Source organism: Myodes glareolus, chromosome 9, assembly GCF_982192425.1.
Source record: "Myodes glareolus chromosome 9, mMyoGla1.1, whole genome shotgun sequence".
Classification (NCBI taxonomy): domain Eukaryota; kingdom Metazoa; phylum Chordata; class Mammalia; order Rodentia; family Cricetidae; genus Myodes; species Myodes glareolus.
This window is the reverse complement of record NC_142034.1, coordinates 35,475,199-35,495,361: the sequence shown is the minus strand read 5'-3', so window position 1 is coordinate 35,495,361 and position 20,163 is coordinate 35,475,199. Positions and strand designations below refer to the sequence as shown.

Below are 20,163 nucleotides of genomic sequence, written 5' to 3'. Positions count from 1 at the left end.
CACAGTAGTCCAGAGACTGGTTTATCCCTGACAAGGAATCTGGTGCCGTGTGCAGGTGTAACAGGGTAATTGTAGAGCAGCTGCAGTGTCCTGAGTGTCTGAGGATTTATGCATTTTGTTTCTAAACAACTGAAGTGCTGTTAACCATAGCACATGTGTTGAAAGTATGTCATTTGATACGTTTGACAAATGTGTGCATTTTAAAGCCATCACTGTTACATGGTTTACATATATATTTATTTTTATACATCTTTTTACTTTGTTCATCTTCCCTTCTCTCCATGTAGCTCCCAATTTCGTTTCTGTAATTATATGAAAAAATGAACTCTCATACACTCATTTTATGTTTAGTCTCTTTCAGAAAAATTACTTTTGGTTTCATTCATAGTACTGAATGCACCAATAATTCTTTCATTTCTATTGCTTAGTGTTCTCTTTAGATAAACATCACATTTACTTTTTCATTCAACTGATTATGTTCATTTGGGCAGATTATAAACTACAAAGGTGGGCTAGACAGATGGGTCAGAGGTTAAGAGCACTGACTGCTCTTCTGGAGGTCCTGAGTTCAATTTCAGCAACCACACGGTGGCTCACAGCCATCTGTAATGAGATCCGGCACCCTCTTCTGATGTGCAAGCATACACACAGACAGAACACTATGTACATAATAAATAAAAAATAGATAAATAAAGTAAACAACAAAGGCTTGTTTGGTGAAGTGACTATGAACATTCTTGTAAAAATCTTCCCATGGGTATATAGTTCTCTTCTTATTAGGTTCACTTAATACAGATGGCTGAGTCAAATGGTAAATGGCTGAAAAAATTTTTAGTAAAAAACTTTAAAAGTTATTTTTAATTTTTGAAAATTTTGTTTCATTTTTAATTTTGTGTGTAGTGTGTGTATGCACATGCGCGTGTGTGCCTAAAGAGGTTAGGTCCCTCTGGAACTAGAGCTACAGGTGTTTGTGGGTGCTGGGAACTGAATCTGGTCCTTTGGGAGAATAGTGCATGTTGGGAACTGCTGAGCCATCAGTCCCAAGTACAGGCCTTTATCTATTATCTATTTATATTTATTTGAGACAGGGTTTCTGTGTGTAATAGCCCTAGTTTTCCTGGAACTAGCTCTTGCAGACCATGCGACTTTGAATTCACAGAGCTCTGCCTACTTCTGCCTCCCGAGTGCTGGGATTAAAGGCATGCACCGCTGCCTGACAGCCCTTTATTTTTTAAATAACTGTAGTCTTCAGAATTAAAGTTGCCCATTTTTTATTCCTACCAGAATTGTTTGACTTAATAATACTTCTAGCACATGAAATAAATCTTCTTAATTTTAGTTGTTCTTGTAAAGTTTCTAATTATGGCTGTAATTTCTATTTGCCTGTGATTGATGGTGTTGAGAATCTTTTCTTATGTTTACTTGCCATCCATATTTGTTGAAGTTCTCTTCAAATCTTTGGCCTATAATTTTATTTTCTTTCTTTTGTTAAGTTTTTATAACTCTTTCTTGTTTATCTCAGCTAGGGTTATGTTAACTTTTTGTTACTTTGGCAAACTAAGAGAAAGAAAGTCCTTTTTTCACACTGTTTCAGAGGGTTTGGTCCATGGACCAGCGCCTCTGTTGCTTTGGGGGTCATAGCAAGGCAGTATGTACATCATGGTGCAAGAACACGTTTATCTTGCAACTGGGAATGAAGAAAGTGGCCAGAGTTCTAATATGCCCTTCAAGATATGTTCTAACTTTGATCCATTGGCCTTCACCCTTTCCTTCTTTCCTTCCTTCCTTCTTTCTTTCTTGCTTTATGTACTTTGGGGTTTTGCCTGCTTGTATGTCTGTGAGAATGCCAGATCCCCTGGGATTGGGGTTACAGTAGTGAACTGCCATGTAGGTGCTGGGAATTAGACCCAGGCCTTTGGAAGACAGCCAGTGCTTTTAACCTGAGCCATCACCTCTTAAATGTTCTGTCTCCTCCAGTAGCTCTATAGGTTGGTGACATTCTGTAGCACCTGCCCCTTTGGGTAAATTGAATGTCATCCATAGAGAACTTTGAAGTTGTATTTGTTTGCTATAGCTGGAATGACGGAATCCCACTGAATGGGATCTTGAACAGCAGAAATCTTATAATTCTAGATTCAGGCAGTTCAAGACCAAAGCGCTATCGGGTTTTGTTTTTCCTGAGGTCTCACAGAAATATTTGTGTGCTGAGAGCTCTGCTTACCTCATTTTAGCTAAATCAGCTCATCTTCATATACAGTTGAGGACTAGAGGTTTGGGCCCACATCATATAAAATTATAGATGAAAAAAGATATACTTCAATCCATAATGATACACAGGGCTTTTGTTTGCTTGTTTGTTTGTTTGTTTTCTTTGTTTTTTAGACAGCCCTAGCTGTATTGGAACTCACTCTGTAGACCAGGCTTGCCTTGAACTCACAGAGATCCTCCTGCCTCTGCCACCAGAGTGCTGGGATTAAAGGTGTGCACCACCACTGTCTGGCCAATAATACATAGTTTTGCAAAGCTGCCTCATGATCTTTGTAGCCAGTTGAAACAAACAGTGGCAGATACTATTCCAAATTATAGTGTAAAGTGCTAGAACTTCAGACTGGTTTTTTTAATTCAAAATCCATAGTCTTTTTTTTTTCTCAATTCATTTTATATATTAATCACAGTTCCCCCTCCCTCCTCACTTCAGAGAGGGTAAGGCCTCCCATGGTGAGTCATAGCTTGGCATATCAAGTTGAGGCAGGACCAAGCCCCTTATCGCTGCGTCAAGGGTATTGGCTTTAAAAAACTAGTTCATGCACCAGAGATAGATTCTGGTCACACTGCCAGTGACCCCACAGAAAGACCAAGGCACACAACTGTCACCCACATTCAGAGGCCTAGTTTGGTCCCCTGCAGGCTCCCCAGCTTTCAGTCCAGAATGCATGGACTCCCACTATCTCAGGTCAGCTGTCTGGGTTTCTCCATCATGATCTTGACCCACCCTTGTTCATATAATCCCTTCTCTCTGTCTCTGTTCCCCCCCCCCCCACACACACACAAACACACACACACTCCAGAGCTTGACTTAGTGCTTGGCCATGGATGATCTCTTCATCTGCTTCTAACAGTTACTGGATGAAGGTTCTGTGATGACTATCAGGGTAATCACTAATCTGATTATAGGAGGCAGTCTGGTTCAGTCTGTGTATCCACTATTGCTAGGAGTCTTAGCTGGGTTTATCCTTGTGGATTCCTAGGAGTTTCCCTAGCCCCAAGTTTTTCCCCTAATGGCTTCCTCTATCAAGATATCTCTTTCATTGAAAATCCATAGTCTTTTAATGGCCATACATATTTTACTACATTGGATTTCTCATTCCTTTTTATAAAGGGTTTATTTGATATGTTATGTATGTCTGAGTGCCTACGTATATGTATGTGCACCACATGTATGTCTGGTTCTTGAGAGGCTAGAAGGGGAGGTAGAATCCTTGGGAGTGAAGTTATGAGTTGTTGTGAGTCACCATATGGGTGCTGGGAGCCAAACCCAGGTCTCTTGCAAGATAAGCAAGGGCTCTTGAGTGCTGAGCCATCTCTCTAGCTCACATTTCTTTCTTTCTTTTTAAATATATCTTTATTTATTATGTATAGTATTCTGCCTGCATTTATGCTTGGACACCAGAAGGGGGCACCAGATTTCATTATAGATGGTTGTGAGCCACCATGTGGTTGCTGGGAATTGAACTCATGACCTCTGGAAGAGGAGTCAGTGTTCTTAACCTCTGAGCCATCTATCCAACCCTCTAGCCCACATTTCTCATTCTTTATCTCTGACTTTAATATTTCAAGAACTGACAAGATTGTTTGTGATATATGTGAATGACATTAGCATTTCTAGAGGCCACATTTAATTAGAAATACTTGTTGTTAAAGGAGTATCTGCTCATTAATATATAAAGTAGTTTAACTGTATCAGTGTGAACATATATTTGCAGTTGCTTTTTACTTAACCCTAAAATAGAGATTTTATTAAAATCCCATAAATGTAGTGATTTAGTTGCTAAATTGCAAAGAAACCTAGATTCTGCAGTTTCTTAATTTTTCAAACCCACTTTGCAATTTAATTTTTTTTCTTTAAATTTATTTTGTATGTATGTGATAATTTCTGCTTGTGTATGTACCACATGTGTGTCTGGTACTAAGGAAGCCAGAAGAGAGTACCAGATCTCCTATAACCGGAGCTATAGAAAACTGTGAACCACCATGTTGGTGTTGGGAACAGAACCTGGGTTTTCTGCAAGAGCAGTGAATGCTCTTACCCACAGAACCAACTCTCTAGTTCCTATTATATTTATTTATTTTTAGGTAGAGTCTCATGTAAGCACAAACTGACTTCAGTTTCCTCATAGAACTGTAGGATATCATTGAATTTCTAATCCTTTACCCTCCCAAGTGCTGAAATTGCAAGTGTGTGCTAACAGACTCAGTTTCTGCTCAGCTGTGGGTTAAACCTAGGGCTCCTTGCATGCTAGGCAAGAACTATTACCAGCCGTTACATCCCTACTCCTGAAAGTTATTTATTTTCTCTTTTTTGGATTTTCAAGACAGGGTTTCTCTGTGTAACAGTCCTGGCTGTCCTGGAACTCACTTTTGTAGACCAGGCTGGCACAGAGATCTGCCTGCATCTGCCTCCTGAGTGCAAGGATTAAAGGCATGCACCACCAAGGCCTGACTATTTTTTCACTAAATAATCAGATAAGCTTTGTAATTATTCACTGTTTTTTTAATGTTATTTTTAATATATTTTAATTAAAATATAATTAATTAATTTATATTATAATTAAATATAACCACTTGCCTCTATTCCTTTGCTTCCTCCATCCTCTCTCACATCTCTTCCCTTCTACTCCCAAGATTCCCCACTTTGGTAACTCCTTTTTCTTTGTTATATAAAAACACACTCTGTTGGATACATTTTTGTTGTTTGTGTGTCTGACTTCAGGACTGAACTTTGTATTGGAAAGCCATTTAAGGGGCTCATCCCTTGGAGAGGCTAATTCTTCTCAACTGTCTTTAGTTTCCAGGCTGCTCTGAAACTGACTATGTAGACTAGGCTAGCCTTGAATTCACAGATATCTGCTTCTCTATCTTCCAAGGAATAAGATTAAAGATGTGCACCACCACACCTGGCCTCAATTTTTCTTAATTAAAATTCTCTTATTTATTTGGGGGAAGGTTTTACTGTGTGGGCCTGGCTAACCTGGATCTTGATATGTAGGCCCAGACTGGCCTGGAACTGCAGTGTGGACCAGTCTGGCATAAAACTCACACAATTCTTCTGCCTTTGTATCCCAAATTCTGGGGTTAGAGGTATGGGCTTCTACACCTGACCCATTAAAAAATTTTGAAGTGTCATTGAACAATATTTTTGTTGGTTGAGATACTGTTTTTTCCTCCCGCAGTTGCGGTCTTGCAGTAAGAGCGAGCTGATATCTAAGAGCTCAGAGATCCTAATGATGTTCCAGCAAGTCCACCGTAAACCCATGGCGTCCTTTGTTACTACACCTGTCCCACCAGACTTTACCAGGTATAACAGTTTTAAATTTTTATTTTCATTTTAAGTTTGAATATATAAAGGTATGGACTTGAATATGCTAGTTTTTCTTTTTCTTCCTTTTCCTTTCATTTTCTTTTCTTTTTATTAAACAGATCAAATGTAGATTTATTAAGGAAACATGAGAAAGTATTCTGGAGAATGGAAGTGACTTCAAGAGATGCTGAATAAACTGTTTTTCTCAACTCATTTAAGAAATAGTCTCATGTAGCTGGGGGTAGTCTTAATTAAACTCACTAAGTAACTGAGGCTGGATTTGAACTCCTGATTCTCCTATGTCCACCTCCTAAGTGTTGGGGTTACAGGTGTGTGCTAACATTACTAGCTAACCATCTCCTTTAAAGGTACTGTTAATAATTACAGTGATATAATCTGGTAAACTCATAAATCTGATCTCAGAATGAAAGGCCTCTGAGATGGCTCAGTGGGTAAGGCTCTTTTACTTCATGTCCTGGATTGGTTTACCAGAATCTACGTGGTGGAAAGAAAGAGCATAACCGTTAAGACTGTGATGGCCTCATACTTTTGATGGTAAAGGGAAACTGAAAGGGAATTAGATACATCTTTAATCAAAGCTCCATTTTCCATAGAAAACAACTATCTTACTTTCTACACTTCCTTTCTTTCCTTTGTATGTAGGTAGGAAGTGGTTTCTGAATGCTGTGGTGCTCTTGAGGGCCAGAGGACAGCTTGGGGAATCTGTTCTCACTTTGCAGCATTTGATCTAAGGAATTGAATTCTGATGGTCTGGTTTGGCAGTAAGGGCCTTTACTGCTGCGCCCCCTCAAAGACCCTAGTCATTCTTTTATTTGCCTTTTCAATTAATGTGTATCTTGTTAATCAAAACATAAAAGTAGATAGGATACCAAAAAATTATAAAGGTGACATAGTAGCTCCAGATTTTAAAAGAAGTGGAAGGAAGCAATTAATAGAAAAAGCTTGTAGCTGGTTGGTGGTGCACATCTTTAATCCCAGTACTTGGGAGGCGGAGGCAGGCAGATCTCTGTGAGTTCAAGGTCAGCCTAGAATACAAAGTGAGTTCTAGAACAGCCAGGACTGTTACACAGAAAAAGCCTGTCTCAAAAACAAACAAAAAACAAAAAAGAAAGAAAAGAAAAAGTTTGCAATCTTGGTACTTTTTTTGATTTTTCAGTTTGGGTCGATTCTTCAAATTCCTTTCAACACCATATGTAGAGTCGCACTGTGTCATTGAACTATTAAAAATGAATTATTACCCCAGAGACAAGGTTTTATTGTGTAGTCTTCACAGGTCTAGAACCTGCTATGTAGAGCTGGCTAGTCTCCCTCTGCCTCTTGGGTGCTAGGATTAAATTCGTGCACTACACCCAGTTTAGATTAGTAGTTTGGTTTTTTTGTTTGTTTGGTTGGTTGGTTTTGTTTTTGTTGTAGCCCTGGCTGTCCTGAAACTTACTCTGTTGACCAAGCTGTCCTCAAACTCAAACAGAGATCCATCTGCTTCTGCCTCCTGAGTGCTGGGATTAAAGGCGTGCAACACCATCTCCCAACTAAGTGGCTCTTATCAGCATAACCATCATTTGGGATTCTTTTAAAAATTGACTGGTGGTAGTGCACGCCTTTAATCCCAGCACTCAGGAGGTAGAAGCAGTTGGACCTCTGTGAGTTCAAGGATGTTCTGGTCTACAGTGAGTTCCAGGACAGCCAGAGCTACACAGAGGAAACCCTGTCTCAAACAAACAAAAACTTGTCAGGGTTGCAGGGGAAGAGAGAGATGACTGGACGGTAAAGGGAGCAGAATTTCATCCACATGACCCTAGTTGAGTTCCCTGCACCATATCAGATGGTTCATAGCTACTTTTGATGCCAATCTCAAGGGAGCAGTGTCCTTTCCTGGTGTTTTTTTCTCTGAACCTCTTCCAGGCAGCTCTGCTGCTCTCCAGGAAGCTTGGCTTTTCTGAGAGTGACTCTCAAGGTTCTGTTGTTTATTCTTGGAAGGAAGAGGCATAGTGAATCTCAGTTACAGGGACTTCCTGAAGCTACTTTGAATTATTTACTCTGTTTTAAGGCAGTTTCCAGGGAGATGTAATATCTCCATCTTGGAGGGAATTGCTGCACAACACTGCATCTGTCCTGGAAGAGCCTTGTCATGAGACCGGCTGGTCGCGAAGCTTTAGTTTTTTGTTTTGTTTTGCTTCTTTTTGTTTGTTTGTTTTTCTTTCAGTACTTTATAGAATAGAGTGTGGTAGTGCACACTCTTAAAATTTCAGCACTTGGGAGACTGAAACAGGATGATTGATCATCCTAGACTATGTGAAACTCTGAGAAAAACAAAATTCATAAAAGAATGGTCTATGTGTATATGAATGAAAATTTTATCTTGGATAGACAAGGAAGTGATTTCAGCCAGAATTTAAAGCGTTGTTTATTATTGGGCATTGTAATGAGAAAACAACTCAGAGAGGACGTAAAGATAGAGGAGATTGTCGATCTATAGTCAGGTTTAGATATCTGGGAGGGGTGGTCAAGTTGGAAAGGGAAACTAGATTTTATGTAGCACTTTGGGTTCCCTCTTTCCCTTTGTTTGTGGTGATCTGATAAAGTTAGTGATCTAAACATTTAAAGATATCTTACTTGCAGATTTCCAGGATAGAGATAGTTTGAGACTACTTTCCCATATTCTGTGTAAACAGATGAATTGACACTCCCATGACGTGAATCCGTTTATAAGGACCAGAGTCATTTCAGGAGGACAGATAAGGGAACTGATGAAAAGCTAAAGCAATGCTGAGAGATCTGTGCTCGATGCTGGTTAAACTGTCTTCACTGGAGCTCCATTGCACTAACCCGTTACACTTCTTGTGTGTGGACCTTTGTATATTAAGACATACACATGTTCTGTGCTGGTGGGTTTCTGGCAACAGGACACATGTAGATACAGCTGGGAAGTGGGAGTTAAGTTGAGAAAATTTTTCTTTGTCATTGGCCTCTAGGCAGTTCTTTAGGACATTTTCTTGGTTAATAATTGATATGAGAGGATCTTGGCTACTGGGTGGTGCCACCCCTTGGCAGGCACCCTAAGAGCAAGCTGAGTGAGCCATGGGGAGCAAGAAAATAAGCAGCACCCCCCATGGCCTCTGCGTTAGTCCCGCCTTCCAGGTTCCTGCCCGAGTTTTCTGCCTTGAATTTCCTCAGAGATGGAGTAAAATTGTAAGCTCAATAAAACTCTTTCCCAAGTTGCTCTTGGTCATAATGTTTATCACAGCAATAGAAACCATTAAGACATAGAGAAATATCTCAGTCTCCAGTAGATGAATTTTTTGTGCTCTGAATCTGGCTTACAGCAAAAACAACACATGTCACTGGAATAAGCACATAACAAAAGAAACAGCATATAGATCAGACAACAGGATAGTTAAAGTGTTTACATTTTGGAGGATATAGTGAATTGGTGGGTAAAATGACCAACATATGATTATGTATTATCTTGGGTGATAGCCAAAAACATTACTTTTGGTTGAAATTTGAAAACTGTTTTTGAGATGATCCTTTTGGAGTTCTCATTAAGTTTATGGTGTCTTAAAAAAATTTCCAGGTACTAAATGCATAGGTCTCACTAATTGAGGTTTTATATGTTGGGTGATAGAATACATAATTGGGAAACATTAGAGCAGGCCTCTGGGTATTTGACTTCTTATGAAGGAGTAGGCAAGAATCATCAGGCACAGAAACATAGAGGTGTGGCATGTATGTCTTCTAAGAAGTGCCAACAGCTGCCTAGGGATTTTATAGGAGTGCTTGACAAGGTCAATTTGGATAGATACTATGGATAACACTCAGGACAAAGTACATCTTCTTGCTCTGGACAATATGTGATATATGAATAATTTCCTCTTTTATTGTTTTTGGGATAGGGCCTTATATAACCTAGGCTAACCTCAAACTTACTGTTTAACTGAGGCTAGACTTTGCTCCCTTCTAAGAGCTGCATGCCTTATCAACTTTTGATAAATTTTAGAATATTTTATTTATACTAAACATGTTCTCCTGGCATATCACAAATTACTGTAGATATAGTCTATCTGAAGATGTAGTGAAAATGATTTTCAGGGGCTGGAGAGATGGCTCAGAGGCTAAGAGCACTGACTGCTCTTCCAGAGGTCCTGAGTTCAATTCCCAGCAACCGCATGGTGGGTCACAGCCATCTTTAATGAGATCTGGCGCCCTCTTCTGGCATGCAAGCATACATGGAAAGAATGTTGTATACATAATAAATAAATCTTAAAAAAATGATTTTCAGTCTATTTTTTCAATTTATAATCATACCAAAATTATGGCAACATATTATAATGTTGTATATAGTACAATTTTATGTTAAATGATGTTTTAATGACAGTGCCACAAACTATCCACATGGTCTAAGGGTAGTTGGCTGCGAGATATATTATCCTCTAGCTCCTCCTAGGTTTAGTTCTTTTTAGAGGAGATTATATGGAATTTAGACTACTTGATGTCATTTTACCTTTCCAAGAGTGTCTTACTGTGCTAACCCATCTCAGTTATCCCCTCAATTATATATTCTAATCTTATAATGAAAGTGTAGGAGAGCGGTAGCCATGGCGCAGTGATAGAGTTGACTGAGTCATTGCCTGACATGCTTGAGGATTCCAGCAAAATAACCAAAGCGTATGGGGATATTTGCTAGTAAATAGGCTGAAGGAAATGTTCTAATTAGAAACTTGTTATGGTTTATGAACTGCTTTGATTTAATGCTCTGTTTAATCAAGATTTTGAAATATTTTATTGGTACTACTGCTGTCAAGTTTTCAAGATAATTCCAAGGAACTTACTTTATTTAAAAATTTTTTTTATTTTATTTTCAAGATAGGGTTTCTCTGAGGGCTGGAGAGATGGCTCAGAGGTTAAGAGCATTGCTTGATCTTTCAAAGGTCCTGAGTTCAATTCCCGGCAACCACATGGTGGCTCACAACCATCTGTAATGAGGTCTGGTGCCCTCTTCAGGACTTCAGGCACACATGCAGGCAGAATATTGTATACATAAGAAATAAATATTTTTTTAAAAAAAAGAAAGAAAGAAAGAAAGAAAGAAAGAAAGAAAGAAAGAAAGAAAGAAAGAAAGGGTTTCTCTGTAGCTTTGGAGCCTGTCCTGAAATTTACTCTATAGACTAGGCTGTCCTCGAACCCACAGAGACCTGCCTGCCTCTGCCTCCTGAGTGCTGCGATTAAAGGTGTGCGCCACCACAAACAAAGCTGTTTTTTTTAAAGTTTATTTTTTAACTAAATGTAAATTGTAAATTAAGGTCATTGATTTTTTTTTTTTCCTTTTGTTTCTTTTTAGTGAATTGGTCCCATCTTACGATTCAGCTACATTTGTATTAGAGAACTTCAGGTAAGAGGTTTTAAGAATTCTGAGTTTTTCTTGTGTATTTGTGTGCAAAAGTAAGAGACTAGATGGTCTTATGTGGTAAGAATGAGCTAATGAGGTCCCTAACTAAAGTTTCCTGTTAGAAGCAGAGCTGGTCTGGAGTGCCCATGCTGGGCTTCATTTCTTTCTTTCTTTCTTTTTTTTTTTTTAAATATTTATTTATTTATTTATCATGCATACAATATTCTGTCTGCGTGTATGCCCGCAGGCCAGAAGAGGGCACCAGACCTCACCACAGATGGTTGTGAGCCACCATGCGGTTGCCGGGAATTGAACTCAGGACCTCTGGAAGAACAGGCAATGCTCTTAACCACTGAGCCATCTCTCCAGCCCTGGGCTTCATTTCTTATCTCAGAGGGAAGACATATTTGGATTTCAGAGTTTAAAATATTTGCACATAGAACTGGATGTGGTGGTGCACACCTTTAATCCCTGTACTCTGGAGGCAGGGCAGTCAAATCTCTTAAGTTTGAGGGTAGTCTGGTCTACAGAACAAGTTCCAGGACAGTCAGGACTACAAAGAGAAACCCTGTCTCAAAAAATAGGGAGAAAAATGCATATAGATATTGAGATATCTTGGTTATGTAAGATTCAGTCTAAAGCAAAATGTATTTCTGTTTCATGTACACATTATAACATATAACCTGAAGGTAATTTCATAGAGTATCATCAATGGCTGTGCATGAAGTTGGGAATACATTTTTCTACTTGATGACCTCTTTGTTGGATTTCTTTTGGTTTTTCGAGACAGGGTTTCTCTGTAGCTTTGGAACCTGTCCTGGACCTAGCTCTTGTAGTTCAGGCTGGCCTTGAGCTCACAGAGATCTGCCTGCCTCTGCTGCATGCGACACCACCACCGGGCTCTTTATTAGATCTTTAAAGTTTGTTTTTTTGAGATGGGATTTCTCTGTGTAGCTCTGGTTGCCTGCATTTCATTCTATAGACCAGGCTTGCCTAGAACTCAGAGATCTGCCTGCCTTTACATCTTGAAGACTGTGATAAAAGGTGTGTGCCACCCCTGCCGGCTTTATAAATATATTTTTAAATTTTATTTTGTTTTATGTGTATGGGTGTTTTGCCTTTGTTTGTGTTTGTGCACCATGTGAATACTTGGTGCCGCGAAGGCCAGAAGAGACCATCAGATCTCCTGGAATTAGAGCTGCTGTGCTGGGAATTGAACTTGAGTTCTCTGGTAGAGCAGCAAGTGTTCCTAGCTGCTGAGCTATCTCTCCAGTTGCAAAGGAATTCTTTTTGTTACTGTTTTTTTTTTTTTTTTTCGTGACAGAGTTTCTTGGTGTAACAGTCCTGGCTGTCCTGGAACTTTGTAGACTAAGCTGGTCTTAAACTCAGATTGGCCTGTGTCTGCTCCGTAGTGCTGGTATTAAAGGTGTGTGCCACTATACCTGGACCAAAGGAAATATTTTAAAAATAGAGCACACTTAGCTTTTGTTGTTGAAAACTAGCTTCAACAAAACTCGTACGTTACAGGGTAGGAGCGGGAGGGTTAGTATTATTAGGCAAAAGGAACAGGGTTATAGGGGAAATAAGAGACTGAAACATAGGGCAGCATCGGGAGATACAGTCACTGAATACTGAATCCTCATTTAGTTTCCACATGCTTATATACTTCCTCCAAAACGGAAGAGAGGGGGGCGGGGTGCAACAGACTTCATTAGTATGACACAGAAATAGGCTTGAATTCACCAACTTTTGGTCCTGGTGGAGGGAATCTACTTCAGCACTCAAAATACTAATAACCAACCACACCCTAGGCCAGAATCTCTCCTTTGTAATCACAGCTGTTGTTAACAACCTTGAGAGAGCAAAATAAGCTCAGACACGGTGGACCAGCTCACATCTGTGTGTGCCCCAACATTTTGTATAAAAGAATTGTATATAAAAATTGTGGAAAGAAGGCTACTGGGTGTCTGTTTTTCTATGCTAAACGTGAAGAATCATGCATAACAGACCATTATTTTAAGACATGTATAGACTCTTTTGTTAAACTTCATGTTTCCTTTGACTTTGCTAATTTCCTTTAGAAACTTATTTATTCAATTATCTATCATCTATTCTCTCCCTCTCTCTCTCTCTCTCTGTCTGTGTGTGTGTGTGTGTGTGTGTGTGTGTTTAAGACAGGATTTCACTATATACCCAGCTAACCTTGGAACTTCCTATGTAGACCAGATTGGAATTAAAGGAATGCACCACCACACTGGTCTAGAAGTAAATATATGAAATCACAAAGACTATAAGAGACTTCAAGGACAGGACAATAAAGGGAACTTAAAATATGAGATCTTTGGGAAATAGTGGGAATAGGTACTGATAACTAAAAAGCCATACTTGTGCACCTGTTTTTACCCTGTGCTGGGGATGGGTGGTAGTGGTGGTGGTATGTGTGTTTAGTATATATTTGTATTGCTTCATGTGTGGAGGTCAGAAGACATCCTCAGGTGTTACCCATCGTTTTTGTTTTTAAATTCTGTGTATGTGTCTGTCTGTCTGTGAGTACACACAAGTGTGAGTACAGTTTTCAAGCAGTCCCGGAACTATTATAAACTACTTAATACAGGTGCTCGAAACTGAACTTAGATATTCTGAAAGAATAATAAATGTCCTGGAGTCGTCCCAAATGCCTTAGGCTGGCAGACCATCAAGGCTCAGGGATGCATCTGTCTCCATTTCCACAGTTTGGGCATTGCCAGTGCAAGCCACCATTCCTAGCAGCTTTTAACTTAGTTTCTGGGGTTTGATTTAAGTACTTGTGCTTGTGGAGGGCCTTAACTAACTGAGTTGCCTTCTCAGCCCATTTTGTCTGTTTTTAATGGTGTAGTTTTGTAACTAAAAACCTTGCTGAATTTCCCCTACAAATATTAAGGGTTGACACACATTCTTATTTCTCCATTAAAAGAAATGTGCTATACAGAAATGATCTGTTTCGTTTGTTTAATAATTTTTGGTGCTTAATATTGAGCTAAGACTGTACACATGCTAAACACATGCTGTACCATTAAGTTATTCTCCCATGTTTTTGTTTTATAAATAGTAAAGAATGGTTACTGAAGCAGAATTAAATGTGGAATACTTAGTGTACTCTGTTTTCCCTTAAATGGCAGTTTTTGAGTTTTTGTTGGGTTTTAATTACGAAGTAAAAGATACTGCTAAATGTTTAAGTATCATTAATTCATATGTAAGTACATCCAAGCTTATTTAGTAAGTCTGACTTGTTCGGTCACCTTCTGTTGTTCAGTTTTTATATATTATATTATTTATATTATATAAATATATCAGTTTTTATATATAGATTATATATTAGTTTAAGGTATGTAGTTGCTTTTTGGTTTTGCTTGTTGCCATTTCACAATAGTTTTGATGTTGGAATTTGGTTGGTTTTCTTTCTTTTCAGCACTTTGCGCCAGAGAGCAGATCCTGTTTACAGCCCACCTCTTCAAGTTTCAGGACTTTGTTGGAGGTTAAAAGTTTATCCAGTAAGTTTTTTATATTTCTAAATTTTCAACTTAATTTTGAGATTTTCTTTAGTGTTTTAAAGTATACTAGTTTACTTAGTAGAGGAGTATGAAAATTGGCAATTTTCTGTTTATGCTATTTATTACTGAATATGTACAAAATGTGTTAAATATGAATATATAAGCTCCAACATCACTAAATTTTATTTCTAGTTTGTAGGGAGATAAATACGTGTGGAAGACAGTTTTAGAGCTCATGATTCTTTTGCAGTAGCATTCTGAATTCTGGAATTATAGCTATAAATCATGATGCTTAGCATTAGGTACTTTCCTTTAGCAAGAATTAGTGTTCTTTTACTTTGAAATGTCTTGTGTTTTCTTTTGTGGTATTGATAACTATTGATGGTCATTTTCTGTGTCATTTAATGGTTGTAATGCTTTCATAGTGAATGTTTCCCTTCTATTATTTGGATACCTGTTATCACCCATCTCTCTTTTCCTCTCCCAATGTGTTTGTCAGATTTTCCTCAGAAAGCTATAGGTTTAAGTATTATGAACCATTGGATCTTTATATAATCTCATTGAGTTAGTGTGCATTTCTTGCCACGATTTTAGTAGATGTAAATGATTCTAGCTGTTTCTTTTACTTATTGTGTAGGATAAGTTAATCTAGGATCATTCTGTGTATTTGTGACTTTATGTCACAGTCACATCATTTTTTCCCATTATTTTGTTGTAAATTTTCGATTTTATTTAAACTTTTGAGCATTTATTACTTTTATGTGTATGGGTGTTTTGTCTGCATGTTTTGGTACCCATGTATATCATGAGCCCCCCATGTGGGTGCTGGAATCAAAACTATGGTCCTCTGGATGAGCAGCCAGTTTCTGTTAGCGGCTCATCCATCTACCGCGCCGCAAACAAAGCGTGAGCAACACGGTGTTGCTTCAAAGCTTTCCAACTTGCTAGGCACTATTCACGAAGAGCGGTCTGTTCTTCACAAGCTGACACACAGTGAAGGAGGTCTTCCCAGCCAGGGGTTTGTTTCTTCAGCAACCATGGAGCATTTGAAACTGAAAGGGCATTTCATGAATTTTGCCAAGTATGTCTGTACATAATCATACTTTTGGTTCTGACTGAGTGAGTTTATAATGATATAACAAGCAACGTTAAAGAATAAATAGCAAGTTGTAGATAGAGAGATGCAGAAAAATAGTAAAATATCATCAAATCAGGAGTTTACAACATCCTGCAGATAAACTAGGGTAGTGTGACTGAGAGAGCAAACAAATTTAACATCTAGTTGGAGCATAAAGTGAGCAGCTAGAGCTTAGTGAACCAGTGAGTCTATTGGGACTGGAGAAGTATAGGTGAGGTTTGCTTAGGAGAGAGATGGCTGGCTCAAAAAGCTGCATCACTGAAAAGCCCGCAAGTGCAGAAGCTGCATCCCTCAAGCCCCTTGCGTGTCTTGCAGGCAATGGAATTGTGGGAGAGTCACCTTTATGCAACAACTGTTTGCTGCCTCAGTAACCATGAGAGAGGGCTTGTGGATTTTTTTGTTTTGTTTTTTAAGATAGGGTTTCTCTGTATAGCCCTGGTTGTCCTGGAACACACTCTGTAGACCCGGCTGCCTTGAACTCATAGAGATCCTTTGCTTCCTGAGCACTGGGATTAAAGACGTACACCACTACCACCCAAATGAGTCTTAGAAACTTTAATGGAGCTCTTCAGGGTGGAATGTTTCAATTTGAAGTACATGGCAAATTCCAAGAATCTGGAGGCGGAGCAGAGACAGGTAAATTTTTGTGTTTGAGACGAACGTGGTTTAGTTTAGGGCCAGCCAGGACTAAGCAATGAGACCCGCCCCCCATCTCAAAAACAAAAGCAGAGGCAGGGTTTTGAGTTTGAGTCAAGTCTGAGTCTTATAGTGAACTCCATGCTAGCTTCCTCTAGTCCATGAGATCCTGTCTCAAAACACTAAATCAACTTTGAAATGCTCAGCTTTAAAAAAAAAGCTCTGTTTTTTCCTCCTAGCTTCTGATAGGTTCTAATTCTACATTCTGTTTCTCTGAATTTGACTCTTGTAATACGTAAGTGGAATGAATCACATAGTAATTTACTATGAGTGGCTTATTAGACCCATCATAATGAGCATTAATGTTCTTGTCCTCAAGGTTCATCTTTTATTTTTGGTAGCATAGAATTTTCATTCATTGATAAAGATGAATCCCAATATGTGCATTTCACATTTTGTTCACTGATTTTTTTTTTTCTACTGAGCCATTGTTCTACTCCCCTCCTTCCTTTTCTTGAGATGATCTTACTGTGTATCTCAGGCTACCCTCACCTCTTGGCTGCTGTTAACATAGATGCCACTCATCTCTTTTAAGAAACCGTTTTCAGGGCTGGAGAGATGGCTCAATGGTTAAGAACATTGGCTGCCTTTCCAGAGGACCCAGGTTCAAACACTCCCAGCACCCACATGGCAGCTCACAACAGTCTGTAACTCAGTTTGGATCAGGAATCTAACACCGTCACACTAATGTGCTTAAAATTAAATAAATTATTTAAAAAAGAAACTGTTTTCAGTTATTCTTGTAGACAAATATTCAGAAGTGGAATCACCGGGTCATAGAGTGATTGTTTTATTTTCTAAAGCAGCAGCATTTGGCGTCATTTTCGTCTTAGTATCAGCAGTGCAGGGATGCTTCATTCTCTTCAAGAACCTGTCGGCTCTTCTGCTGCACATTATCGTGAGGTCTTGCTCATCATGGTTCTGGTTAACATTTCTTAGTAATCAGTGATACAGGGCATGCAGTCACGTGTTTGTTCACTATTTGCATATTTTTGTAGACACAACCTAGTCAGGTCTTTTGCCCATTTTTAATCAGGTTTGTTCCTTTTCCTGTTAAGTTGTAGGAGTTCTGTTTATTCTGGATATCATCCCCTTATTTTAAAAATTCTTATTTGAATGTGGGAATGTAGCTCAATGGCAGAGTACTTCCCTGATATTCGTTTTGATACTTGCCACTCGGTTTCACTCACTTCTAGTGAAAATAAGTAGTCATTTGTTTTTTTTCACTGAGTTTTTGTTTTTTCTCAAGATTGGTTTGTAAGGAGTCTATAAGTGTTAAAACTCTCTAACTGTTTTTATGGTTTCCTTAATATGTTAATGTGAATATTTTTACTTTTTTAATGTATAAATTTTTTTAATTTTAAATATTTTATTTTTAAACAGCTACAAAAGCTTTATACAGTATTTCAACATAAAATCTCCTTAACAGAAATGTAGCAAAATGGGAATGATAGTGAGAGGTTAAAGTGGCACAAATTCATCAAACAAATATTAAATTACAAATTTTAAGAGGTAGATTACTTTTAAGGTTAAGTTAATGTATAAAATTTTAAAATTGATATGGACAAACATTTAGGTTTTTACATTTTTTTATTGGTTTTTAAGCTTAGATATATATCTCAACCCAATTATCAGATATTGGTTTGTAGGCTTCATCATTGCTTTAAATTTGTGTATTGGAATTGATGTCTGGTTTGTTTTGCATAACCTCTTTTCTTGTTTTAGGATGGAAATGGAGTTGTACGAGGCTACTACTTATCTGTATTTTTGGAGCTATCAGCTGGCTTACCTGAAACTTCCAAGTAAGCGGGTTGTTTTTGTTTTTGTTTTTGTTTTTGTTTTGTTTTGTTTTGTTTTGTTTTTGCGTGGGTACTGGGAGTGGGGTGGTGGGTGGGAGTGTTTGAGACTGGGTTTCTTTGTAGCTATGACTGTCCTGGAACTCACTCTGTACACCAGACTGGCCTTGAACTTACAGATCTGCCTGCCTCTGTCTCCCAAGTGCTAGGATTAAGAGCATGTGTCCCCACCACCCTGCCAGGTAAGCAATTTAATTAACTACTTTAATACAAGCTTACATGCTTCATGTCTTAGAGTTTCTTTCTATTGCTGCAATGAAGCACCATGACCAAAAAGCAAATTGGGGAGGAAAGGGTTTATTCAACTTACACTTCTGTTTAATGAACTATATTGATGTTAAGTACAAAAGGAAGTCAGGACAGGAACTCAAGCAGAGTAGGAACCTGGAGGCAGGAGCTGATGCAGAGGTCATGGGAGGGATGCTGCTTCCTGGCTTGCTTAGCTTGCTTTGTTATGGAACCAGCCCCAGAATTGGCACCTCCTACAATGGGCTAGACCTTCCTCCGTTAATTAAGAAAATGCCTTACAGCTGGATCTTATGGAAGCATTTTTTCAGTTGAGGCTCTTTTTTCTCTGATGTCTAGCTTGAGACAAGTTGACATAAAACCAACCAGTACAACCGACCCCTTGTCATCTTGACACACAAACACATCACTACTAAGCCACAGCCCTTCCTTATTCCTCCTCAAGATCTCACATTAAAAACATGACTTTAAAGTCCTGCGGTCTTTATAAATTCAAGCACATTAAAATTTCAGTTGCTTTAAAATAGCCAATCTCTTAAAATCCAACCTTTTTTAAAACTCAAAAGTTTCTCAATCGTGGGCTTCACTAAAATAAAAAAATGAATACTTTCTTTTTTCAAGAGAGGAAATTCAGGACAAAGTCACAGTCAAAGCAAAACCACCCTCAACTATCCAGTGTCTGGGATCACTCAGTCTTCTGAGTTACTTAGGGAAGCCTGACTTCCTTTTTTCCTGTCTCTGCTCCAAGCATGTTTCTCTAATATGTCTGGCATTACCTTATTCTTTTCCTAATGCTCCTCTCCACTTTGTGCCTGGCTTCCCAGCCTGCTTAAACAACATGGTTTTTTCTGTTTTCCCTTCTCCATTCTCCGCCTCCTGGTAGCTGCTGAGATTTACAGCTTGCTTGTTCTGGGATTTTTCGTCTAAACACTAATAAAATTGTCAGAGCTTAAAAAAAAAGTACACGTCAGTGGGTTCAGTTCTCACTCCTGGGATTAAAAACATACACCACTTTGCCTGGCTTTGCCTCTATTTCTTTCTTTTGGGAAATTTATGTTTTGTATCTTAAATTTTAATTTTTAAAATTTAAAATTCTAAGTCCTAAGGGGATTTTTATTTCTGTCTTTGATTTTTTTTTCTGTCTGTATTTTAACATTTTTATTATCTTTGGTACTGGATTCAGCTTGATGCTATTATCACTGACCAAACAGATGTCAGCACTTTAATTCATTTATTTATTTTGAACAAGAGACCGAGTCCAGGGTTTAGGGCTCTGTTACTGCACTACATCTCCAATGTCCATTTCAGGAGTTTTCTAACATTCACATTGGTTTAGAAATAGTAATACCTTACCATTGATAATGTTATATGTTCATAGTGCTGTGTTCAGAGAAGATTGGAATTTATATGTGTGTGCTTGTTGGACACTGTCTACATACTTTGATGTGAGTCTTCTATTTTGATAAATACAATTAATTAATTCATTTAATGCTTCAGGAAGCATACTGGGTTCTCAATCCTCTTCATTAAATGTTGAAATGGTGTTTAATTTTGCAGTTCAAGGTTTAGCAGTGGGTAGTTTAACTTCCAAGATGTAGAGTAAAAACATGCATCATTGTATAGCAATCTAGATAGCAGTCTAGTAGATCTGAGTATTACGTAGGGTCTGTAGAAACACTTCATCATTTTCTCAAGCCTTAATCTCTTTCTCA

General features: G+C 38.4%; 1 protein-coding gene across 7 annotated transcripts in view; it reads left to right on the top strand.

Moving 5' to 3' along the window:
- Trim37 (tripartite motif containing 37) overlaps nucleotides 1–20,163 on the top strand; it is a 131,270-nt gene that overhangs the window by 24,665 nt on the left and 86,442 nt on the right. For all 7 annotated transcript variants that reach the window (XM_048446788.3, XM_048446790.3, XM_048446787.3 and 4 more), the window contains exons 9-12: nucleotides 5,451–5,575; nucleotides 10,938–10,988; nucleotides 14,434–14,515; nucleotides 18,075–18,151. In XM_048446788.3, the coding sequence (XP_048302745.1) occupies nucleotides 5,451–5,575; nucleotides 10,938–10,988; nucleotides 14,434–14,515; nucleotides 18,075–18,151 (335 nt within the window). The remainder of the gene's footprint in view (nucleotides 1–5,450; nucleotides 5,576–10,937; nucleotides 10,989–14,433; nucleotides 14,516–18,074; nucleotides 18,152–20,163) is intronic.